The 26424-nt window shown below is 34.7% G+C and overlaps 3 protein-coding genes across 7 annotated transcripts; 1 reads left to right on the top strand and 2 right to left on the bottom strand.

The window, feature by feature from the left end:
• Window positions 1-749: 749 nt before the first annotated feature.
• On the bottom strand, window positions 750-8261 carry LOC115982408. Of its 5 annotated transcripts, none has more exons than XM_031104998.1 (5): window positions 7971-8261; window positions 4916-5283; window positions 4721-4826; window positions 3698-4047; window positions 750-1009 (listed from the first exon to the last, which is right to left on the bottom strand). In XM_031104998.1, exons 4-5 carry the CDS (start codon window positions 4027-4029, stop codon window positions 1000-1002), a joined length of 342 nt encoding a protein of 113 aa, XP_030960858.1. In that variant the 5' UTR covers window positions 4030-4047; window positions 4721-4826; window positions 4916-5283; window positions 7971-8261; the 3' UTR covers window positions 750-999. The 5 variants fall into 5 exon arrangements, with proteins under 5 accessions (XP_030960858.1, XP_030960856.1, XP_030960859.1 ...); XM_031104996.1 differs by having other exon boundaries at window positions 4721-4832; XM_031104999.1 differs by lacking the exon at window positions 4916-5283.
• Window positions 8262-10429: 2168 nt separating this feature from the next.
• Window positions 10430-10987, bottom strand: LOC115981127. Its single transcript, XM_031103309.1, has one exon. It carries the CDS (start codon window positions 10985-10987, stop codon window positions 10430-10432), a length of 558 nt encoding a protein of 185 aa, XP_030959169.1.
• Window positions 10988-14183: 3196 nt separating this feature from the next.
• On the top strand, window positions 14184-23700 carry LOC115982409 (protein PECTIC ARABINOGALACTAN SYNTHESIS-RELATED). Its single transcript, XM_031105000.1, has 11 exons — window positions 14184-14767; window positions 15789-15839; window positions 15940-16030; window positions 16810-16886; window positions 18778-18866; window positions 21140-21259; window positions 21702-21818; window positions 21920-22063; window positions 22152-22275; window positions 22374-22565; window positions 22877-23700. Exons 1-11 carry the CDS (start codon window positions 14468-14470, stop codon window positions 23234-23236), a joined length of 1665 nt encoding a protein of 554 aa, XP_030960860.1. The 5' UTR covers window positions 14184-14467; the 3' UTR covers window positions 23237-23700.
• Window positions 23701-26424: the final 2724 nt, after the last annotated feature.

Raw genomic sequence — 26424 nt, forward strand, 5'->3', positions numbered from 1 at the left:
TTTAATATTTATTTTAAAATTTTTAATCATCTATCACAATTTTATATTTTTAAATATATTTGCCAGCAACATATTGTCTCTACATGGCTCAATATATATATATATATATATGTGTGTGTGTGTGTGTGTGTGTGTGTGTGTGTGTGTGTTTTAAAGGACTCGCGTATTATTATAACAGTTACAAACTTACAATAATATTATAGCTTTTTTTTTCCTTTAGCATAAAATTTTAAGTTAATCTATATCGCAGAAACTAGTAGGTAATATTTTTGGGAGTCAGAATCAATAGGAAATATGCGTTGGCAGTATATCGATTCAAAACATAAAACTTTGAGCATTTCTAGAAAGTCTTCCTGGCTGCTGCTAAAAATCAAAATCAAATTCTCCAAATATGTGTGTATATGTATTAATCGCAATAGTGAAATACAATTTTCATTTTTTAACCAATCGCACATACTGCTGGCATCCAAAAGGTTGGAAATACAAATGGATATACACTTTTCTGTAGTAAAACATCTATAATGATCATTTATGTCAATTAATTTATATTTCGCCAAGAATCTTGTAGTTAATAGTGTTCTTGGGCAAATTGAATAACAATAGTATGTAGGTAGACCTATTCTTTAGATGCCATGTACAGTAAAGTTGGTTAGATTCTTGAAATATGATTGACTTAACAACGTACTGATTCACGATTTCAACTTTGCAGTCCATGTTCATGTTTCAGCCTTGAGCACACTGCAACAAGATTTCATAATCGTGAACCGTTTATCTACCATTTAACAATTCAATGCATGTGGAGTATCAAGTCTCAAAATGAGAATGAAATTTATGAAAGCTTCAAAGAAAAGCCAACCCAATCATATTTGTTATAGTGAGTACAGAAGAGAATGCTGCATTAACCCCTAAGTTCCAGAACAAAAACAAGATGCCTGCAAATTAAAAGCATACTTATGATGAATACTCTTTTTCTACCAAGAAACTGCTCTGCAGATATTCTCATAGACCCCTGCGAATTCCAAAAGCGTATCAGTGTACGTGAGTAAAAATAAATAAAGATATAAGAATATTCTAGATGTGGAAATGAGAAAGCAAACAGGTGATGGTGCATCTCAAGAATGAGCAAAAAAACATAAAAACCAAGATAAGAAGACGAAGAAGAACAAAATAAGACAATTATATTCTCACCATAATGCTTCAAAGAGATAGACTTCCCTTGGCGTCCCTATTTAGATTCCCAGTGCATAAATAAACAAAGTAACCAAACTCAAGAACCATTACCTATATCTCCAAGTCACCTTAGAAGTAAGTTAAAAAAAGAAAGAAGAAAAAAAAAATCCAAGGACCTTGTTGCTCACAACTAACCAATGACATTACCACTATTTTACCTTCACTTGCGGAATTAAAAAAATTGCATTCCTTATTACCTGCCTAAAAATACAAAATACAACTATAACTCCTTATATGCTATGGACTCAAGCAACAGTACCCCAAACCCAAACCTAGATTTAAGAAAATAATAATCAGTTCAAATATTATTATTGTTATTTTTTTTATAATTGGATAGTGGGGGAGGAGGGTTTGAATCATGAATGTCTTTGTTAGAAACACTAGAAGTTGCCAATTGAGCCACAAGACTTCTTTTTTTGGATAAGAATACACAAAGGAGCCTAAAGAATTACAAAGGAAAGAAATATCTACATTCTACATGTGTAATGACTGAATGATTCAATGAAATCACTATCCATAAGATGCAATGCATAAGACCACTGATATAAAGAACTATTGATGATTACTAGCAATTGAGTCCTAGTGCATTCCACATCTTCAAAAGTACATCGATTCCTTTCCTCCATATAGTTCACAACAAATATAAAGGAACAAGATTCCAGAAATCTGAAGAATGAGTAGCTCCCCAATGCCACCCACATAATAGATCAAAGACCTTATCGAGTAATACCCACAGGATCCCAAAGGACCTAAAAACATAACTCCACAATCCAAATGCCACACCAGTCACTAAAATGTATCAAAAGATGGTCCACCATCTCCTCACTACATCTACACACACAACACCAACTCATAAAGAGTAATGCCTCTTGAGAAGGTTCTCACATGTAATCATTTTCAATCAAGCCACTGTCTATACAAAGAAAGAAACTCTCCAAAGAGCCATAACCCCCCCCCCCCCTCCTCCCTCCTATGGATGGCTTTCCAAGGGAAAGACATGGGAATGAACCCCTTAGTGTCTCTTTAAAAGATCAAATAGTGAAGTCGCCACTTCTCTTTAACTGCCATCTCCTCCTATCTCCCCCCTTTCTAATGGGAACATGAGATTCTAACAAATGGAGGAATGAAACCACCCCTTCTATCTCCCCATCGTTAAAATTTGAAAATTTTCATAAATCCCATAAGACTCTTGGCAAAATCAGTTCAATTCCATAGGAGCATCCCAAATTATGCCAATCCTAAGCATCATATCCCTAGATGAAGAAAAACCTTTCCAATCTCTAAAGAACCATGAAAAAAATGCCACTGCACATACAGTACATGAAAGCCCAAGAAGAGGCTAGAAGAGTTCTCAGATTAATATAGTACATCCATCTTCAACAAATTGTTTATAGCCAAAATGCAATAGATGATTCACCTAAGGCCCATCAGATAGCAAATTCACTCATTATGTTATCAGTCCAAGAGGATAGGTCCATATAGGCTAAGTATGAAGTCACACACTCAAACTAGCTACAAAAGTTTGGTCTTACAGTTTCAACTCATTTCCTCCACAGCTCTGCCCTATATGTGGTTAGGAAGAGGGAAAAAAAAACACAAGCTTCAACAAAAGCTTTCACTTTTAACACCAGCTTCAACAAAGCTTTCACTTTTAATACCAGCTTCAACAAAGCTTTATAATTTAACCCAAAATGAAGAACTTTAAAACAAGACAGGTAACTCAAACAAATTCTAGAAAGAATTTTCTAGACACTGTTAGATTAAATAATTAAACTCCCTATTTTCGAACATTTTTAAGACAATCAGTAATTTATCCCCTTTTTTACAAGTCTTTTTTGATAATTCAATAATTACAAACTCTTGGCATTGGTAATTTATCATAATATCATCTTGGGTTCAATTCCATGTGTCCACCTTACCTCTCATTTTAAAAAACTTATGTGTATTGGGTCCCACTTAAGTTCAAGCAACCCATACATGAAGTGAGATCAAATGATTAAATTCATCATTTCCTAACTGTTCAAACTAAGTATGCGTTTGGCTACAGATTAAAAAGACAACTTATTTTACTATTCAGCTTATTTTTCTACTATTCACATCCACTACACTTTTTGATACTATTCATGAGTTTACTGTGTTATTTTAGTTAACTTTTACCTTTATCCATAGTACTCAGCAAAAAGTTTTCAGTTTCACTAAAAGTAAGTAGTAGATCCCAAACAAACCCTAAATCGCACAAAAAAACACACACACCCAAGAAACAAACATAATCATGGGCCATATATAATTACTAATCACAATCAAATGAAGCACCATAGTTCATTAATTTTGCACAAACATACTATAAGTTGATGATTATTCAAATTACCAAATATCAAATTTAAATTATTTAGTAACAATCAACTAATAAGTTTCATCAACTTGCATCTAAAAAGATGAAATGAAAGTAATAGAAATAAGGACCAACCTGACTTTCTTGACGAGAATGGCTTTGAGCTTGCGAGCAAGGTCCTGGGATCGAATCTTGCGCTCGAGGTTCTTGCGAGCCAAGATGCGCTTCTCGGAGTTCTTGATGTGGTGCCTCTGCTCCTTCTTGATCAGCCGTTCGATACCGCTCGATTGCATCTTCCTCTGCATCCACGTTAGTGCCTGCTCCAAGTTACCGTCCCGAACCTTCACTCGGATCCCCCTCCATTGCTGAGTCTGATAATGGTTCCCTCCCCAACTCACTGAGTTGATGCTCCCACTCTGACTTGGCCCTCTCAATAGCCTCCATGCCTGCCTCGCCACTGAGTTCATTTTCGATGAAACTAGTCGCTAACCCATGCAATGCACAGGATAATTAAATAAAATTGAGTTAAAAATGAAGGAAAATAAATAATTTAGTTCAAAATAAAGGTTCAACTAAAAATTGGTAAAAAATACAATTAGTTTTTACTTTCTTTGAAATTGAACCTAAAAACAAAACCGTACATATGTAAGGACAATGAAAATGATATCAAATATTATCATGATGAATGAATTGAAAATTCACAACTACATTAAATTTAAAGAACAAAGACATTTGTTTCACAGCATTATATTAAATGATTAAAGCCCTTGAGTGAGGAAGACACAAACTTTTGCAAACCAAGAACTGAGAGTAATTTGGTAGAATTGTAAAGTAATGCTTTCTTTCATATGCCAAAATATCATCCAAAGTATAAAGTGTCTAATGGAACTATAGAACATGAAAATATATGATCACTAAGATACAAATAGCTTAATCAAATTTATGACTAATCAACAACAGCATGGTGTGGAAATTGTTTACAAAAAAAAAAGGAGTATCTAACAATCAAACATATGTATCTAACAATTCTAACCATAAAGCAACTACAACATGAGAATTTGGTTCAAAGTATTAAAACAATAACTAAATTTACAAAATGCCCTTTATATATATTTGTAGTGATGGTGTGATGCCCCACCAATAGTGATAGAGCCTCACCTATTCAACATATGCTCACTGTCCACCGGAGGTCTTCCTAGAATTTCATATACATTTGTAACACTAACAATTAGCCATGTCCACCTATGTTAACCCACCAAATTGTCTTCAACTTCCAAAAAGGAAAAGTGTTAGCTCTCTAGAAACTACTATTCTTTTGGGAAAAGATGAACAGATGAAAATCAATAAACTTACTATTATGTACTGAACACTATTTTACAACTAAAATCTCATACTACTCTTAATATGATTCTTCTTTGTTTTTCTTCCTTGAATGCTCAGGCTCTCCAAGTGCCATCAGTAGTTGGAAGAATTGGAGCTTAAGCTTCATAGCTTTGGTGATATAAAAGCTTTTGCCAAATCAAACAAATGTTAGACATGTTGGTGAGAATCTATAATTCCATTTAGTTTTGGTGAGAATTTGTATCTTCCCAAGCAACATTGTAACAGTTGCACAATATGACTCTACATTGTATCCCAAAGGATCTCTCTTGGATTGCTTCATTCTTCTATCAGGCACTACAACTAAAGCTCCCCCATCATAACTTTCCTGCCTTGCAAAACTTCACAAACAAAAGCAGAATTCCAGAATTTTCATTTCCTACTTTTGCAGCCCCCAATCAGACTAACTAATAGACAATTTGAAATTGCTATCAGACAGTGACCATGATACTTGATAATAAAACAAAGGCTGGGAAATAAGAGATCAACATATCTGATAATAGCAATCAACACTTACCAATTATAATTCACCACCACTGATATCACAGGACACACAAAACTGATATGAAATTCATGACAATTGAAGATAAGCCAAAGACAACAGAACAGAAACCACTACTATGAACAACAGTTTTGAACCTTCCACACTAACCATACACTACCACTGACAAAGCGAAGGGAAATTATCAGAATCCTTTTGGTCTAGAAATTATTTTGGAAAAAAATCATGCTCTCAAAACCTTCATGTACCTAGAATATTAATCTCTTCAAGAATATGGAAATAACAATTAGGCACTCACCTAGAGTAACTGGGTCATGTTCAACCTCTTTATTTGTAGTGTGTTTGGGGGCAGATTTAACTATACATTTGAACCTAAAATTTAAATCTTTATCAAATTTAAATAAGTCTATAATCATTTCTATTAAAGATGAAGAATAACTGATTGATAGCTGCTATAATAGGTGGTCTGCCAGCTGAGGAAATTGCTGCAAAAGCCAAGAAGTCTGAGTTTTATTTTTCAAAAATATAACGACTCTAGAACTGTGCAAAACTTCATTGTATAAAGTTAAAAGTTATATATTTTACTGATAGATTGAGAAATAAAACTACAGTCAAGAAAATGAATAAACTTGGCATCTACACTGCTTTAAAGAACAGAAAAAGCAAGGTTGTGGCTTAATTTTTTTTTTGATAAGTAAAAGTTTATTGATCTCAAAAAATGGAACACCCTAGTACACAGGGAGTGTACAAGGGTTCAAACAATCAAGAACAAAAATTACAAGAATCTAAGAAATCAAGAAAGGATGGAAAGGATTGGTTCCGCAACGCAGCCAACCAATCCATTAATGTTCTAAAGAAAAATAGCTTCAAATCTGATATGGATCTCTCCTTATCTTCAAAGCACCGACTATTTCTCTCCCTCCAAAGGCACCACAATAAGCAATGCGGAACCATAAGCCATATATACCCATTTCGATGACGGCCAAAACTGCCTTGCCAACATGCTAGAAGCCCCACTACATATTGTGGCATAACCCAACTCACTCCAAACAACCCGAACACCATAGCCCACATAAGGTTGTGGCTTAATTTATTTGATACACTCATCATTTGCTGATCATAAAGGCAAAAAAATATTAAATTCCCATACAATTTGCATCTTTTTATAAAAAAATAAATAATAGCTTCAGCAATGCAATTAACTGTTGCTTTTGTTCATTTTTATTTTTAATTGAATTTGTGCTCTGCCCCGAATTCTCACCTACATGCTCTATATGCCTTTTTTTTTTATTCTTTTTCTTTTTGCTTCTTTATATTTTAAAGTTTTTGAAACAAATATTCAAGTTATTTGGTTCGCACATTATTTCTGCTTACTTATGCATAACTTTTAATTTCTCACAAACCAAAAAACACAACAAGTAAATAAAGTAAGATCGATCTGTATTTTCTTCTTTACACAACATTCAAAGCAACCTTAAAAAATGGTTTGCAGACAACTATCTGGAAAAAAAAATCCCCTAACATTCCTTTCACATATTCTTAGAGATTAAAATTACACGGCATAGGATCTCATCAACTGTTATGTTATTTCCAAGTAAAGCAGAATAGATTCACAACAATAGAATTTCCCAGCAAAGCAATTCATTTTTATTTCTAATTGAAAAAACAAAAACACAAAGCATAATAAGAAATGAATGTGCTAAAAAAAAGCAACTGGTGACAAAACATGACACTATGGTTGTAGTTTTAAAATACAGCATGTGACAGTATTGGCGGTTTTTCTGTAGCGTCTGTCAGAATTGAACCAAAAGACAGAGCTCCAATTAAAAACCACAGGAATCAAAACAATCATCCACACCACAGCAAAGCAATTCAATGTTATTTCTAATTGAACAAACAATTACAATGTCTGTACCTCTGCTAAGCCTGTCCTACCTGGATTCCAAAAGATAAGTTGCAAAACAACAAGGCTTTGAACATTTACATTCCAAGTTATTTCCAATCAGTCAGTAGGCATGGTTGCCTAAGCCAGAAGTACAATTTCACCACAACTAATTGGGTATTAATTCCACCTATAGCTTATTTCATAAATTAAAACCTCCCTTAAGCATAAAAATAGGACACAGAAAAGCAAAACGGTAGGAAGGAAAGTATAAAAAGTAAAAGAACCTAGGAAAGTTGACCCACAATTCTCTGATTTGCCAAAGCACACTCCATCAAACCCGTGAATTACAAGAACAGCGCAGAGATATAGATAAGACTTAAAGAGTCCATATCCGTATCAATTTTCCTGGGCTTTTCTCTCTCTCTCTCTCTGTTTCTCAATTAATCAATTATATCTCTGTCAAAGACCCAAACTCTCAGACCAATAATAAAGATTCAATTTTGAATGTGTGTTTGTCTTCCTTATAATCTCAGAAACTGAGTTGTGTGTTCAAAACCGAGCAGCAAACCATTACTACCAATCCATATAACAAAATGTAATAAGGGAAACAAAAATCATCAAGCAAAAGAATGGAGAGATACCTCAACCGAAGCAGTCTCGTTCTGTGAGGAGAGGAAGGAACTTAGATAGGCGAGGAAGACAGAAGGAAGGAACTCAGATACACTGTGAGAAAGAGAAAGGCTCTTCTTCGATCCAGAGAGTTTGCGGTTGTTGTGGGTGGTGCTGGTGCTGAGGAAGGAGATCTCTGCTGGTTTGTGGGTATAGTGGGTTTCTGTTGGTTTGTGGGTATGGTGGGTTTTGACTGAGGAAGGAGAAGGCAGAGACTGGGTTTTGCGTTATCGGATTTTAGAAATGTTGCGTGAAAAGGTGTTTTTTTTTTTTTTTTTTTTTTTTTTTAATATTGCGCTAACTTGAAAATTTACGAGAGTTTAAGTGTGTGTTTGGATAGAACTTATTTTGCTGAAACTGAAAACTGAAAACTGAAAACACTGTAGCAAAATAATTTTTAAATGTGTGAATAGTATCGTGGGACCCATTTTTAATGAAAAAATTGATAAAAAATGAAATTTGTGGGTCCGTGAACAGTGCACGAATGCACTGTTCTGGTAAATCTGGTCAAATGTTGCGGCTACTGTTCATGTACAGTAATGAACAGTAGCCGCTTGTGATGAGCAAAAAAAAAAAAAAAAAAAAAGGAGAAAACGTAAAAAGTAAAACGCAAACGCAGCAAACGCAATACAAACACACCCTAAGAGTTTTTGGTTTTAGGCTGTGTTTGTTTCATGTAGAATATTTTTTGAAAAATACTTATTTTTTGAAAATGCTATTTTTAGAGAATGAAAATATTTTTAAGTGTTTAGTTATATTTTAGAAAATATTTTGAAAAATATTTTCTGGTGTTTGGTTGTGTTCCTGAAAATACCATAGAAAACACATTTTCTACTTGTTGCTCATATTTTCTCAGCTGCCAAACAAATATATAATTTTCCTCAATCCAGAAACACAAATAAAACCCAAAAAAAAAAAATTCATAATCCGGTCAAATTAAGAGAAGAAGGAAGAGAGAGAGGCGACTGGGTTCGACGAGAGGCGAAGGCGAGATCGTGCGGCAGGGTGCTGTGATCGCGATCGGCACGGTGCTGCGATTGCAATCGACGCGAAGGTGAGATCGCGATCGGCGCGGTGCTGCGACGATCAGACCTAGTTCAAAAGGGAGAGGGAGATCAAGAAAGAGAGAGATCAGCGGCGCGAACTCGATGGTGCGATCTCGCCGCTGCGTTTAGGATTGGGCCGCGCGAACTCACCGCTGTGAGTCGTTCTTTCTCTCTCTCTTTCTCCCTGTGATCTCCTCTCTTTGCGCATCTCAGTTCCGGAAGTGATTTGAAGGTAAAATAAAAAACGGAAACGCTTTTCCGAAATTAGAGGGCATATTTTACGGTCAACGGAAATTATTTTCCATTTGATCCAATTTTCCGAACCAACCAAACAGCCTATTTTACGGAAAAGTATTTCCGGAAGTGATTTTCACCCAAAACAAACACAACCTTAATATAAGATAATAATAATAATAATATTGATATATTGATTAAGGCCTTCTCTTTGTTTCAATGGAAAATTGATCTGAGTTTTTGGGGTTGCTTTTCAACACATGGGTTAGGAGACTTATGGTTTATTAAGCTCAGACCCATAACCTAAACCGGTCTAAGTTGTATAATTAGATCACTATATAATTCCATTAAAAATTTTGCTATTAAGTATGTAATTAAATTTTCCTAAAAAAAAAGAAAGTATGTAATCAACTAATGAAAAAATTGATTCTCAAAAAAATAATCTAATGAAATTTTTTTATTAATTTTATAGATTTTTTTAATGTGAGAAAAATATTTTTAGTGGTAATTTTTTAATGAAATTTGATTAAAAACTTGAGTTGAATAAATTTAAAATTTTGAGAACTCAATTAAACGAAAGCAAAATTAGATGACTAAGTTGAATTTCAGTCAAAATTAGAGAGTGTAATTTGCATTTTAACCAAAAAAATTATCTTATAACTTTACTGCTTATAATTTATTATAAAAATATTATAAATGTGTAGATTCCGGTTAACTCAACTTTTAATACCTTTACAGTCCAATTGGTGACCCATCAATTAAAGCTGTGAAGGAGCCGAGCAAATCCGAGTATTAAAAGTTTCTTGTTCATGTAATTTTATTTCAAACATAAGCTCATCACCAAACAATATTACATACTCAAGCTTGGTTCGTTTTCTTATCAAACAAGTTCAAGCTTGTTCATGAGCTATTTAATTAACTTATTTTTTGTTTTCATCTATAGAAAACTATGATTTGAAATTTCTTGAACCTTCACAAATCTATGAGTTTTTACAAGGAGTGTGAAGTGTTTTTTTTTTTTTTAATTCAACCCAACCTTGTCAAGTTAAGAAATTCTCAACCCAACCTAACTTATCACATACATAGAAATCAACCCAATCCAACCTACACAAGGTTTTTTTTTTTTTTGAGAATGAACTTGTGTGATTTTATTAAGGTAAATCAACTACATCCGATTGTAAAAACGAAACAATATGTGATGAGACATCTTCCATCCATACTTGAAAATCTATAGCATATTTCACCAGATTATGAGCTACACTATTGCCACTTCTCTTAATGTGAGAATACGACAATCTTACAAAATTATTTGCAAACAACTTCACATCCTCTACCAATAAACCCAGTGGGGATAGATTATGGTCTTCTGCCTTCAAAGCTTGAATCAGACCAAGAGAGTCCCCTTCGAGTATGGCATTTTGGAAACCTAGTTCGTGCGCAAACTTCAATGCTTTAAGTGCTGCCAAAGCTTTTATCTCATCTACCTTGTAAGCTTGATTTATTTTTTCTGCACAAGATGCCATAACAACTCCATTATTGTTCCTTATTACAACTCCAATGCCTGACATGTTTAAATTACCAAACACGGCGCCATCAAAATTAACCTTAATAAAACCAGATTGTGGAGGACTCCACCTTGTTCCTCCAATGCCGCTGCTCACAACCTGCATCTCTACAATCTGCGTGTTTGCTTGGTATTGCGCCAACATAGCTTTCGATTGTTATGCAACCTAATGAAGCAAACTAACCTGAATGTTCATCCGGACTTTATTCCTTTGACTCCAAACACTCCAAGCTGTATAAGCAAATAGCTCCAAGGACATTCTTTTCCCAATCATCCATGACAGCAACTCTTTCACACCCGAGAACCCAACTTCATACCTGAAACTCCATTCTTCTTGATCAGCCCACACCACATCCAACTCCAAACATGACCATAATGCATGCTCTGCTTCTTCCACAACTAATTTACACCTTTCACAGATTGAGTCTGCTACTATTTTCCTACGCATTAGAGCTTGTTTGGTTGGCAATGCATTACGACAAGCTCGCCAAATAAAATTTTTTACCTTCGGTGAAACTTGCATCTGCCATATCTCTTTCCAAACCTTCTTGTCACATATTGGGGAAGCTTGTGGATAAGATTGCATCTCTGACTCCGCTTGAAGGAATCTATACCCAAACCTGCACAAATAGTGATCGGAGGTGGAATAAGGCCAATATAGGGTGTCCTCTGCTACACTTCGGCTAAGGGGAATTTTCTTGATTAACTTCGCATCCTCTACCACAAATAGACTGTCAACCAGCTCTTCATTCCATCTTCTTGTGACTAGATCAATAAGAGTATCCACGGTGTGATTTTCAAAACTCTCTAAAGGATAACTTGGTTGCAATGGTGGGTGTTTTCTTAGCAGCCAGCATTGCTGCCAAATGTTAATTTTTTCTCCACTTCCTGTCCTCCATATTGCCCCCCTTTGAATGATGTCTCTCCCTCTAAGGATATACACAAGGTTAAGTTGAGTGGTTGGGATGTGCATACATGTTTTATGCCTCATAAAAAATTGGATTTTCATTAATTAATTGTTTATTTTTCAATAAATTGTTATAATCCGTATGATATGATTAAATTATATTCAAAATTTCCAAATTCATAAAAAATAATTCTTAAAATACCAAAATCAATCAAACTACAAAAATTTAAATAAGGATAATACACTATGGATTGTGTTGGGTTAGAGGGGTTAAAAAATTATTAACTTAATTCCAAGCGGGCCTAACATTCAAAATAAAATTCCAACGTGAGGCGTTGGGTTGGTGGATTTGATGTCAGGGCTGACCCTATGCCTAGGCCATTTAGGCCATGGCCTAGGACCCCCGAATATAAGGCCCCAAAATATAGGGGCAATAATTTTTTTTTTAATTTTTTATTATTTTAAAACTAAAAGAAGTATGTGAGTAATGTTGTATATATTTCTCCCCACTCTTAAGAGGCCTAAAAAAATTAGAGGTTTATTAGTAATACTACATGTTTACTACATAAGTCTTATAAATTGATATGTAACCAAACCAATAAGTCAATATTGATTTATTCTTTTATTGAAGTACCACATCATTAACACATAAATTGTAAGCTTTTTATAATAAAATTTGTGGTAATTTTATCATTTTCTCCACAAAAAATTAAAAATTAATAGAAATTCAATCCAATCACCATTAAGTGAGTGATAAGTACTAAAGTTACTACACATTTATAACCAAAAACCTTACGAAGTAATATAGCAAGAATATGATTAGTGCCACTTGAACAATATAATAAATGAATTTATAAAAAACTTTTTTTTATTAGTGACATGTTAATTTGTAAAACCCAATAGTAAAAATTGTAGAATCATTAACTCACTATGGGTGAATCAATCATATTAAAAAGTTAAAATTCATAACTGCAAGGACCTAGTTTGAACTCCTAGCCCAAAAGGTATATGGACCTAAGCCCAAAAAGCCCCAAAACAATAAATTTGTAGAGAATGAGTTGGAAAACAGAGTTTTAATGAATTAAGCAGCAATTAAATAGATCTTGATGACAAAGAAAGGAAGATAACAAATTTACACTAAGGAAAAATATCCTCGGCAACGTCCGAGGAGATTGGTTCCTATAAGTTGCTGCTGAAGTTCTACTACAAGTTTGATTCCTAATTGTTACAGTATTTTCCTTTCTTTTTTCCGATCTCCTCTTCATGGAGGGTTTCTCACGTTATATAGTCTCTTATGAACGATCTTGGTCCTACACTTGTTAGTCATCTAAACCACTACTTGAGTGCTTGTCCCATCGGACACCCTTTTTGGCCCTCTATGAGTTGGGAAGGCCAAGACAGCACTGTTTAGGGGTTTTTTCCACATAAATGTGGTCAGAAAGTTAACTGCAGAGTATTCAATGCGGTGGCAGTAGCTTTTCTTTAGATATTTCTGAGCTCCCAGCCTTCTGGTACACTTGAGATACACACCCCATCACTAGAGCTTCTTGGAAGGTTATCTTGAACCTTAGGATACACATTTGAGCCGTGCTTAGCCTATCCGAGGAGACATTCCTCCTCGGACCAACCTCCCATTCGTATCTTACTCGTTAGATTCTAAGCTTGACCCATCCAACACCATTCATTCATTCTCAGATTACTATGCTTTCAGCCAAGGCCTAAGGCCCAAATACCATTTGGGCCCTTAATCCTACAATAACATATTTGAAATGAAAAAAAAAATATAAATAAACTAAATATTATTTAAGTGATATTTAATATAAAAAGCCTCTTTAAAATTCTTGCCTTAGGCCTCATTTTGTCTTACACTGACCTTGATTGATGCACACACCTAATTTTTACAATAAATGGACTCTATATTATCAATAAACTATAAATACTAATTTACTATTATATTATCCTATTTACAAACTTACACAATCCATTATTAATTTAGAAGTTTTGTAACTTAATTGATACTTCCCCATACACAAAGTGCTAGGGAATCTAGAGGGAAAATGTTCATAGTTAAATTGAACGTGCAAGTTAACGAGCTTGTTCACAAACACATTATTATGTTTGAGCTTGGTACATTTAGTAATCATGCCAAAACTTGGTTCGAGTTTGGGTTGTTTACTTAACGGACATAAACAATCATTTTTTAAGTCGAGCTCAAGTTATTCATAAACAATCCTACTTGTGAACTTTTTTTATTTATTTTTTGGTTAACACAAAGGGGTTTTAATGTAATCCATTTTAAGAAAATTTTGATTGGGAAGTGAGAAAGTGATTATTATTTTTTTTAATAATTCTTTCAATTTTTTATAAAACATTTCCTATTATATCAAGAGGAGTGTTGCCATTTTAAATGACCAGAGTGCCCTTGAGATTGAGATATACTTTAAGATGTACGAACGATACAGCAGAACTTGATCTGAACTCACATGGACTCCGTGTAACAAGGAGAAAGAACCTTCCACCACTCACAGACTAGCAAGTATACAATAACTCACGACAATTACACAAAGCCCCAAACCAAAACCAAAACCAAAACCAAAAAAATCCAAAATCCAAACAGAAAAAAGAAAGAAAGAAGCGGAAAAAAAGAAGAAGCCAAAACCCAAAATACACATACTCACAGATAGAGAGAGAGAGCTGGATTTCAGTCCGAGGCGAGCCATGATCGAGCTCAGGCACTCAAGCTCGATCGGGCCTCGAGCCACTTCGTCGCCGATGAAGCGCGACGGTGACTCTTCACCTCTGATTCCGGAGAACTATCCCGACGACGACGAGGATCGCGATCGACATTCCTCCAAAGATCGCGACCGTCCGTTTTCATGGTACAATTTCCATTCCTGGTGCCCCTTCTTCGGCGACGATTCTAGGGTTTCTCCCTACAACTCCAGGATCTCGCTTTGCTTGCTCTTCGTTCTCGTCCTCGCTGGCCTGATTTCCGCTTTCTCGATCGTCAACCATTGGGTTAGTGCTCTCGTTTCATGTCATTTCTGGTTGTGTGCATTTTGGGGATTCGGTTTGTGTTTCTGTGAAATTCTGTTTTTTTTTTTTCCCCTCTACTTGTGCCTGTGTTTGGTTGCTCAGAAAATGTGGAAAAGGAATGAGAATTTGGATTTTGGTTGCAGTTTGAAAAAACATACTAAATTAGGCACTGTTTAGTTTTTATTAATACTGTTATGAACGCTTTGTTTTCAAACATTCAGAGAACAGTTGGATTTTGACTGATAATTATTTTATTTTAGGAGATTAGGAAGCTAATCTGTATCAAGCTTTGTATTTTGTTTGTATTAACATTTATAGTAGAGAAATGCTAGCGACAAAACATTTTCACAACAAATGCCAAGCGGTAAACTGTGAGTGGTAGGTAAAAAAAAATGATGTTAGTAGTGGGCCCAGGTGAGAACCAGTAATAGATTGCCACCTTAGATTTGTTGTGAAATTTTTGCGACAATGTTGTAGATGTAGCAGTTCTCTTTATTGTACGAATGTAAGGGTGCTTTGGTGAAATTTGGATTGATCTTGAAAATTAGCTGTATGTGGATGGAGCTGAAAAATGATTATTTACACTCACATTTTACTGTTTAGGGTTATGTGCTTTGGTGCTTCTTCAATGAGATGTATTGTATTTGTGGTAAAACGTTGTTGCTGATCGAGTTTTGACTATCGTCATAGTTTTTGTTTCTTTATGGTGTTGGCAATTCTGTCTACTGTATGGTCTGACTTCCGTCAATAATGAAATGCATGAATTTATTATGAAAGAAAAGGTCGCTCACACAAGGTAGCTCAATTGGTTGGCCTCATGGGAACCCCTCTGTGCCCGTGAGGTCTCCTGTTCAACTCTTGGGATTACCCTATACACGGATCTTGCAGGCAGGGTCGTGTATCTACTATCTAGCATGTATAGAAAAGTTTTAGCATTGATAGTCTCAAATATATTCTTGTCTTCATAATCTGCATGGCTAACTTTGGTTTCAACTTATTGCAGAATGCCCCTTATTTGTGTAAAAAAGATGGCATTGTTCTTCATTGCCCACTTGTAAGTTCTCAAAGGTTCTTCTTTTGGTTATTTCTTTCCAATTTGATCACATGTATTCTTGGTATATTTACCAAACATTTATCTTATCTTTTATTTTTAGGTCAAGGAAGGTCCCTCACTCTGGGAGAATCCTTACTCAACAACCACATCTTGGAAGCCTTGTGCTGAGCGCCGTGATGGTGGAATATCAGGTAAATTTTGGGTTTGTTGAATAATACACACACACACACACACACACACACACACACACATATAATTATAAATTTTCAGTTTATACTTCTAGGGCCATGTTGAAGAGTTTATATTTGTGGAACTGAAGTAAGGATAGTGTCATTCAGGAAGCTGACTTCTAGTTTTCTGTTTTTCTATCTACTGTGAGATCCTTAATCCGTTCATCTCACATCTAACTAGTATAGTCAATATGCTTTGGGTGAAATTGGTCATAATTAGGTTGGATTGCTATTTAGTGTTCTGGGGTCTGTGGGATATTTGGAACAAAATCTAGCATTTAGTGCATTACTGGAATTCCCCAACTGCCATAAGGCCTTGTTCTTTTGGATTCTTTCTTATTTTTGTTATTGTTTTCACCCCCTTGGAGAACTTCTCTGGGTTGATCTATAACTATATATGTGTAATTTTTATTTTCTTTATGTCACACAGGAGACCTGGCCTGGGCCATATATTTATTGCCTTTATACACTCAAATCTATTATGAAGACATATTTCTGTATGCATGCCTTAAAGTTGTATGATGGAGTTAAAAGATGTGTTAAAATTAAAATTTGCATTTTAACGAAGATTGTGCCTATCTTGTTCATGTAAAAAAAGATCTGTTATGCTATTCTATTCTTCCTACCTTCTTCTGATATGGTTATTGCAACATTCTCGATTGCTAATTTCAAATTTAGCTTCTCTTTTGCTGTTTATATGTGTTTCATTTTATTCTAGCAACTTTCTTGCCTATTTGCAGATCTTCCTCCTGAAAATGAAACAAATGGCTATATATTCATCCATGCTGAGGGTGGTCTGAATCAACAAAGAATTGCTGTATGACTTCTTTTCTGCAAAATTGTAATCTGATCAAGAAATTCCCCCTTTTTTTTCCTTTGTATTGTTTTCAATCTATACATATTTATTATTCCCTTCTTCCTCCCATGCCTCTCTCTTTATATTTTGCCGCATATTTCATGGTTCTTCAATCTTTTTGTGTTAATAAAAGTTGAAGTGAATGAAATGGGTGAAAAGATGCATTAGTGTGATATAGTATATATGCATGTGCTTAATTTAATATTATGTATGCGTTTGGATACTCCCTGCGTCTGGTGTTTTTTGAGTTTTCAGCTTTTTTTTTGTGGGACCAGCACCGGGTGCACAGTGCACCAAGGCATATGAACAGTAATCGCAGAGTGAACAGTAACTTTTTAATTATTTTTTTATTGTTTTCCGTTTTTAGCAAAATAAGCAGTATCCAAATAGACCTCATACCTCAGTGGGTCTTGAACCCACAATCTCACCCTTTGCCTAGATCTTATAAGGGTAGGAAGTGCTAGTTGAGCTACTGCTTATTGGCAAATTTGAGGGAGTAATTGTGTAAGGGTATAACTTAACTAATGGAAATGTAGCAACTAGTTTTGATGCGTAAAATTGATTATTGAAGCACCATTTCTGTCGTGTTTATCTTTTAGACTCGCACTACTATAATTTATTGTGCCTTGCTTTGTAGCACATTATATATTTGGTCAAACTAGATTTTCTAAGTAATGTAGAGCTGTAATTTAAATTCTATGAATGTCTTTCTTATTATTTTGGGAATTGACATGTAAAAAAGCTATAATGTTAAAAAATAATGTATGTGGACCACAAAATCCAAACATTTTTTTTTAAAGAATAACATAAAACAGTGGATTGTAGAGGTTCAAATTGTTGTATATAAAGGAAGATTTTACCTTCATGGTGAAGATTTGAGGGGGCAATTATCTAAGGATATAACTTAACTAACAGAAATGGACCAACTAGATATGGGTTGCAAAAATTGATGATTGAAGTGCCATTTCTATTATGTTTATCCTCTTAGACCGGCGCTATGATTTATTGCCTAGCTTAGCTTCATTGCACATTATATATTTGATCAAACTAGATTTTCTTAGGGACGTGGGGCTGTAATTTAAAGTTTATGAGTGCCCGTTTTATTATTTTTGGGAATTGATATGTAAGAAAGCTATCAGGTTCTGAAATCATGCATGTGGACCACAAACTCCAAACAAATTTTTGAAGAACCACATACAAAAATAGGTTGCAGAGGTTCAATGGTTATATATAAAGGAAAATCATAATGTTAGATTTTCCCAAAAAAATAAAAAAATAAAACCGTAATACATGATGAGAAGAAGGAAGGAAAGGGAAAGTTTTCCCAAATATTTTGATACTTGTGACTTGCCTCAATGGCATTTAAAAAAACTTCGCCACTGTCATTTACATGATAGAACTTTCATGCTTTTTCGCTTGAAAATAGAAGTTTCATGCCATTAATATGGTGACATGATATCTTTGGAAATTAATCAGAACATTCTTAAAATCTTTGGTTTTCTTCTGTGCGGCCCATTGAGCTATATAGACTTCTGTAAAGCATATACAGGTTTTGTGTGTTGTGCTAACCTATAATTAATGACCACTATGATCTTTTTCTAAATGAGGTCATGCACAGTTGATTACAGATTTACAGTTATTAAACCTAAGTGTACTTATGGAAGCAGGGTTAAACTTTTCTGCTGGTTGCTTGTTAGTCATGGTGTAGTTTGATATTATGTTTCCCATGTAAATTTAAAATTTGTATCAGTTCAGTTTTTATTAATTTCTGTAAAGCTTTGCCATATATTTATAATTAAATGACCGATAGCTTTCTAACAATTTACTTATGGTGAATCTTTCTTGTGTGCAGATATGCAATGCAGTTGCAGTGGCTAAAATAATGAATGCTACCTTAATTTTGCCAGTGTTGAAGCAAGACCAGATTTGGAAAGACCAAACGTGAGACAACATCTTGATTGATACTGTTATACATTTCTATGTCTAAAATACTCACCCAGTCACATTATAAGTATAGATAAATAATTGGAGTGTATAATCCTGATAGTAATGGTCCCTGTTTCCAATATATGTCATGAGAATTGAAACTTAAAAATTTCTGCTTCAAATTTTTTCTTTTATATGGTATAAAAAGCGAACAATGATTTTGTCATTAGAGAATTTTTTGTGATTGTAACATCACGTTTATCAGGATTACACCTCTGACAATAGCAAGAAATATATTTTTTTCAATATAGTAAAGAAAACACCAAGTGTAGTCTTATCATTGACTCTCTACAAACCCTGATCTGTACTTTGGCTGATATCATTATCTATGTTGCCTTATATTCTTGGAAATCCCTTGCTTCTATGTTTCAGAATTTACTATTTTATCTTTAAGTTTTTTGAAGTTTCACATTTTAGAAAACCTTGTGAGAAATCTGTCAGACTAAAATGATGCACATGTATCATTGTGCCTCTCAAGAGTTATCTTTTTCTCATTCATAGACAACAAAATCTTAAGAAATTATGCTGTAATCATGTAGTATTTAAAACCTTCCCCAAAACAGCTAATAAATTTAATTGCTTTTGATGTGAGAGACTCAAATAGGTATATATTTCAATTTGGTATTATTCAATTTTGCAAGTCATTTGTATTTTTGGTCAATTGTATTTTATTTTTAGGTCCTAGTATTTAATTAGGTTATTAGTATTTTTATTTCAATAAGCGGGGTTATTTTTGTATGAAGGCAATTATTGTTTCCTATGCCATTTAGAATTATAGTTTAGTATTCCTACATAAGCAAAGTATGTACTCCTATCAAAGGGAGATTATTTTGATGAATAAAGTCTCTATTTAAATTGTCCCATTGCTTGATGGTGACTCTAGTGGTTTTTTATGCTTGGTGCTGACTTCAAGTAGGCCTAGGGATTGACTCCTAGGTTCCTATCCTTTATTTTCCCGCTTTTTAACTTTTCTGTTGCATCGTTCTGGTTGCGTTCTACTGATTTAGGTTTTCAAAGGCTCTGTTCAAATATCTGTAAGTGTCAGCCTCTCAAGTGATGACATGACAGTAATGGCCCTGTATGACCTGACTGGTTCTCATGACAGGTTGTCACTCAGCGATGAGAATTGAACTTGAGAGGCGATTCAGGCAACCCTGATTGCAGTTCTTCCTATATACTTTGCTTACATTGGAATATTGAACCCTTATTCTAATTGGTGTAAGAAACCCTAATTGCATCACTACAAAAATAACCTTGCTTCCAGAAATTACAAGACTAATAACCTAATTAAATACTATGACCTAAAATTAAAATACCATTGACCAAACATACAAAAGACTAGCAAAATTAAATAATGCTAAATTAAAAGAGATATCTATTTGAGTCTCCTGCATAGTTGGATGGAGAGGAATTCATGATCTAAAATATAATTCAGTCCCCAAATACCTCTATTATCCTCACCACTCCAAGGATACCTACAACTGCTATCACCACACCAGCAGTTAAATTTCCTACTCCAGTAGAACTTACACTACTATCATCTATAGCCCTCATGGCTGCCAGTCAGACTACCATCACAATTATATACATGAACACCACTACCAAATGCTGCCTTCTGCTTCCAATATCATTAGTGCCAGTGCTTATGTGACCCCCTTTTTTTTTTCTTTCTCTAAAGCCTTTAAAATAAACTCCCCAGCAGAACTGTTTCCATTGCACCCACCACAACCACTCTCACTGCCATTATGCTGCCACAACCACCTGTTCCACCATCACATCTTTAGAACTTCACAGATGAGTGCGTTGGAAGATTAGATTGCGTAATTCCGTGAGACTTTTAATTCATTCACTAAGTACAGATCATAGTCTTCACTTGAATTTTATGCATCTCAAAAGAAATTTTACCATATGAAATTTCAATGCATCTTCTAGAGGAACTCCACTTATAATTTGATTTCAATTGGCTAACCTTTATCGATATTACTAATCAAAAAAAAAAAAAAACCTTTATTGATATTATGAAGTTCTGCTCAATCATCATGTCCAAATAGTTTCTTTTATTGCCATTGTTCTATTTTGAGCATTAGTATTGTCTCTCAGAGCTAAATTGAGCAAATTCCCACCTAAAAAACAGTTGGTCAATGGATACCATCATGTCATTGAGCACTGCATGGTAATGTGTTTTTTCAGGAACACCTATCTTTACTTTTCTTTTTAAATTTCTGCAGGAAATTTGAAGACATCTTTGATGTAGATCATTTCATTGACTACCTGAAGCATGATGTGCGAATTGTCCGTGATATCCCTGATTGGTTTACTGACAAATCAGAGCTTTTCACAAGTATAAGGTTTGATTGCTTCCTATGATTCTGATTTGGAGCTATTAACAAATACAATAACCCGAATAAAACATATATTCTTCCTCTGCAGGATTTATAAATTGTTTTCTTTGATCTTTTACGCTTGACAAAATGTGGTTATCAGTCAAATATATCTTTGCACTAAATTTATAATTTATATCTTTGGATGAAATTGTTCATTTGGATTTTTGTACTAATTGAAAAATAAATTTGAAATCGTTGTTGCTTTTACTAATGACCATAGAGGGAATTGAAAACTTTTTCACATAGGACTTCAAGTCATAAGGTTTTACTGAATACAAAATGCCTGGATTGACCTTATGAATTATAAGGTCAACATTTATGAACGAACTAAACATTATCTTGATGTTTAATTTATGCAAATTGCTTATGACTTGTTTTGATTGCAAAATTATGTTATGTCATATAGACGGACGGTTAAAAACATTCCTAAGTATGCACCAGCACAATTTTACATTGATAATGTTCTGCCCCGAATCAAGGAGAAGAAGATAATGGCACTTAAACCTTTTGTCGATCGGCTTGGGTAAGTCATGAGTGTTTTTTGTCTATGTTTTACTGCAGTCGCAGTTCTGGATTTATCCAAAAAAAATGGAATGATTGTCACATGCAATGATCTGGGTTCAGGTATGACAATGTTCCTCAAGAAATCAACAGGCTAAGGTGCAGGGTAAATTATCATGCTCTGAAATTTCTTCCAGAGATTGAGCAGATGGCTGATTCGCTGGCATCAAGGATGAGAAACCGTACAGGCAATTCAAATCCTTACATGTATGTGAAATTGGTTGTGAAGGTTTCTGAACAATATTCTGGTTCTTTCTAGTACCCAACTGTACTAACAATTTACCTTAAATAATAGGGCTCTTCATCTTCGGTTTGAAAAAGGGATGGTAGGCCTATCATTCTGTGATTTCGTGGGAACAAGGGAGGAGAAAGCGAAAATGGCAGAATATAGAAAGAAGGAATGGCCTAGACGTTATAAGGTGAGCTGGAATGATGACACTTTGATTGGCTTCTGGGATAGAAGTTAATAGAAACAATTTACCAAATGTTTCTCATCTTGTGGTGATTTGATATGCAGAATGGTTCCCATCTCTGGCAATTGGCCCTGCAGAAGCGGAAGGAAGGACGATGTCCTCTTGAGCCTGCAGAAGTGGCTGTGCTTCTCCGGGCAATGGGCTATCCTAAGGAAACTCAAATTTATGTAGCTTCGGGGCAGGTCTATGGTGGACATAACAGAATGGCGCCCCTCAGGAACATGTTCCCGAACCTGGTAAAGTAGCAGTTGTTTGGAATAATCCCCTCACCCCACTCTTCATTCCCTCTCTTCCCCCTCTCATGGATGGCATTTAGGGAGAACAAAAAAATCTTTGAAAGTATCATCACATATGCAATATGTCTTGGATCATGAAGAATTTAAAAGTTTAGAACTTCTAAGGAATTATATGTCATGGTAGCTAAACAACTTTTTGTTTCTGTTGGCTTGGTAAGAAATTGATTGGGTTGAGTGAGGGAAGATTTTTAAATTGTCCATTTTTTCTTTCTTTTTCTTAATTCATTGTTCATTTTGAGTGTTTATGACAGGTTACAAAAGAGGAGTTGGCGACTAAGGAGGAGATGGCTGGTTTCAGGAAGCATGTTACAAGCTTAGCAGCCCTAGACTTCTTGGTCTGCTTGAAGTCTGATGTATTTGTGATGACCCATGGAGGCAACTTTGCTAAACTGATAATTGGGGCACGCAGGTACATGGGTCACAGTCAAAAATCTATAAAACCGGATAAGGGGCTTATGTCTAAATCTTTTGGAGACCCTTACATGGGATGGGCCAACTTTGTAGAGGATGTGGTTGTTACCCATCAGACACGGACTGGATTGCCGGAAGAGACCTTTCCCAACTATGACCTCTGGGAGAACCCTCTGACTCCTTGCATGTGTAAAGCCTGACCACAGGGATTTATATACACGAATGTTTCTCACTGAGATTGATTTGGAGTATCTCCAATAACCTAAAACATTCTCAATCGAAAATTGGAGACTTATCCCACCCCTAAAGAAAAGTCTGCACGGAGTGGCTAATACAGTTTTGAGGTGGGAGACTTACAATATGCATTGGAGGTACAGTGGCCTGCAGGAGAGAAGTTTTAACAGAATCTTTTGGGGGCTCTCATTGTAAGATCGTTGGTTATATCCTCTTTTAAGAGATGCGGCAGTTTTGACTTCAGAACGTTGTATCATTTTTTTACCAGTTTTTGGTACAAAAACACTAGATAATTTCTAATGTATCATTTGAAATCGTGTAAATTTTAAGTTTAGCGTGACAGATGTCCTTTACTAATGCAATTCTTGCAAGTGAAAATGCACAGACAATCCAAAGCAACTTGTTAATTCAGCTCTTGAGCTTTCTTGCATTTTTCCTCCAGATTATGCTAGTCCAAGTTTTACAAAAAGCAACTTGTTCAGGAATAAGGACTTGAATCTTAGAGGAGGTTTGACAGGATATTATTTGTTGGTGATTGTGGTGCTTTGATATCTTTACTAGTTCACATTCGTTGTTAGTTCTTGTAGATTTATTGGTGAATATGGTATAGAGGGCAGACCAGCAGAATCATATATGGTAGAATGCACCTGTACAGGGTAGGAAGGGTTAAAGCCATAACAGTGTTGCTACTCTACAGCTCGGTCAACTCAAAAAGAGTTCAGGAAACAAATAATAAAATGAAATGCCAATCCTAGGATTCTTATCCAAGGCACATCTGTTACCAAAGCTCCATCATCCTTTATTTTCTGACTTAAGCATTAGAAAGGTTTTGGCCACCACATCAACTTTATTCTGATAGTTTATGCATTGCCTCGTATAGCCGTGCAATCAACTGTGATTATCATCAGCAAGTGGTACGAAAGTGTAAAATGCAAGACCCATTCCTTTTGCAGATTCCAAGTCATCGAAGAGCTGTGGAAATAATTGCTCCTTCGGCTTGAAAGGCAATTGCTTTATTTGAGAGTCAATATTGGGGAGGAAAAAAGGTTCTGCATGGTGGATTTGATTAGAACGAGCCTGAGGAGGCTATAAAGGTATTCATGGAATTGCAAGAAGCGAAGAAATGGTTGGTTTGATTAAAAGGAATCCATGACATATTGTGTAAAGAGACCAAGAAAATTGTAGTAGTAATATGGGAATATTAACAATTTAACATGTTACTATTGATGCCATTTCCTAATTATGAAGTCATGTAATAAACAGGTGTGTAACTTGGATATATTTTAAGATCAACCACTAGGGTTTAGAGGGATAACCTAGTGGTTCTAGCACTTCTTGTGGTGTCTGGGCAATGGGGTAGATCCAAAATAAAATAAAAATCTACTTGAATTTCTTTGAACTTCAATCACAAATTTTGCAGGGAGGGCTCATTAAACCTTGTATGCGCATGCAAGAATTTTTTTAACAATACATTCATGACTTTTATTTTTTTGCAACTTTCAAATTAATCTCTAATTTTTAATTTTAATATTTATTACTGCTTTGTAAATCAATTGTATTAGCTGGTCGAGAATTAAGACTTAAATCCCCTTTTAGTCATTTACTTGGGGTTGAAGAGCGAGATGAGTAAGACGAAGCTGGGATTGGGGTTGTGGTTCAGAACTCATTAGGTGAAGTTATGGCGGTTCAATCAGAAAAAATTAAAAAACCTTCATCAGTTGAGATTCTGGAGATGTTAGCTGTAAGACAAGTTGTGCAGTTTGTGAAGGAGATAGGTCTTAATCACTCATGTTTTGAAGGAGACTCTGAGATTGTTGTCAAGGCTCTAAGGGGTGGAGATATGTTTTCATCTTCTTTTGGTCATTTACTTAGAGACAACTTCCATGTGGAGTTATTCTCTCTCTCATCTTGTGAAGCAAGGTAATGTTGTTGCTTATTTCTTAGCCTAGAGAACAAGACATTCTTTTCTTTTGGATGGAGTCTATTCCATTTTATATAAATAAATTTGTTGCTATTGATTTACCAGCTCCTTAATAATATTTAGATTGATAATTTTTCTCAAAAAAAAAAAAAAAAAACCCCTCTTATTCAATTTAGTGATAGCTCCCTCAACCATTTTGGTCTCTCTCTCTCTCTCTCTCTCTCTCTCTCTTTTTGACTTCCCTAATAGATGAAAGAAGGGAAACTTATAAGGGTGGTGTCCTCTAAACGCTTGTACTATATTTATGCCTGGAGTTAAATGGAATATCTTTTTTATTTTATTTTTGAGAGAGTTTAAATGGAATATTATTTTTTATAGAGAGTTTCAACCTATAATATCCACTCTTGATGATAAAAACATTAATAGTTTTTTGGTATAAATGGGAATTGAATCCCAAATTTCTTATTCAACAATAAGAGACTTTACTAATTGAGCTAATTAGAATCCACTAAATGGAATATCTAAATAGATTATTATCCACTCATTAAAAAAAAAAAGGGACTGTATTTGGTACTTTTTTACTATGTTTCGAATGAAATGAAATATGTGGACTGATTCTTTTGTTAACAATAATTGGAATATAAATATTAGTTATAGGCTTATAGCTATAGTTTCGTTTGGGATTTATAATTGAAATATGTATATTAGCTAAAGTTTGGTATCGGATTTCTGAATAATAAGCTAAAAAGGAGGATAAAAGTATGAAATATATATATATATTTAAAAAAGGGATGTTTACAAAAACTAATAAAACCGTTACATTGATAGAACAATTCAAAGAAGAAGAAGAAGAAGAAGATAAGCTTAAAAGAGTCATCCATTAAAAAAAAGTGAGTTGACGAGAACAATTCAATAAAAAAATGAAAAGAATAAAAGCGGTTTCTTAAAAAAAATGTTTCCAACTCCTAAAAAAAAAAAAAATGTTTACAGAAAATAGTAAAAATATTTATAAAACCATTTGATACCACTTGTCAGATGGATTGGTAAGACACACGGTCTGACAAGTGGTATCAGAGCTTGGTCATAGGTTTGAGTCGTTGGAGCCGCATTGTGAGGGAGGGATTGTAAGGGATTTCACAATTCTCTCCAATACCAATGGGCTTGGTCTACGATCGAATGCTATAAAAAATTTGTGCCCCCTCATTCTTCACTAATTGGTCGTTGGATGGATTG

Source organism: Quercus lobata, chromosome 3 (assembly GCF_001633185.2).
Source record: "Quercus lobata isolate SW786 chromosome 3, ValleyOak3.0 Primary Assembly, whole genome shotgun sequence".
Taxonomy (NCBI): domain Eukaryota; kingdom Viridiplantae; phylum Streptophyta; class Magnoliopsida; order Fagales; family Fagaceae; genus Quercus; species Quercus lobata.

Coding starts and splice junctions, on each gene's coding strand:
- LOC115982408 (XM_031104995.1), bottom strand. CDS start 4,029: ATGAACTCAGTGGCGAGGCAGGCATGGAGGCTATTGAGAGGGCCAAGT.
- LOC115981127 (XM_031103309.1), bottom strand. CDS start 10,987: ATGTTGGCGCAATACCAAGCAAACACGCAGATTGTAGAGATGCAGGTT.
- LOC115982409 (XM_031105000.1), top strand. CDS start 14,468: ATGATCGAGCTCAGGCACTCAAGCTCGATCGGGCCTCGAGCCACTTCG. Junction 14,768..15,788: donor TCTCGATCGTCAACCATTGG/GTTAGTGCTCTC, acceptor AACTTATTGCAG/AATGCCCCTTATTTGTGTAA. Junction 16,031..16,809: donor CCGTGATGGTGGAATATCAG/GTAAATTTTGGG, acceptor GCCTATTTGCAG/ATCTTCCTCCTGAAAATGAA.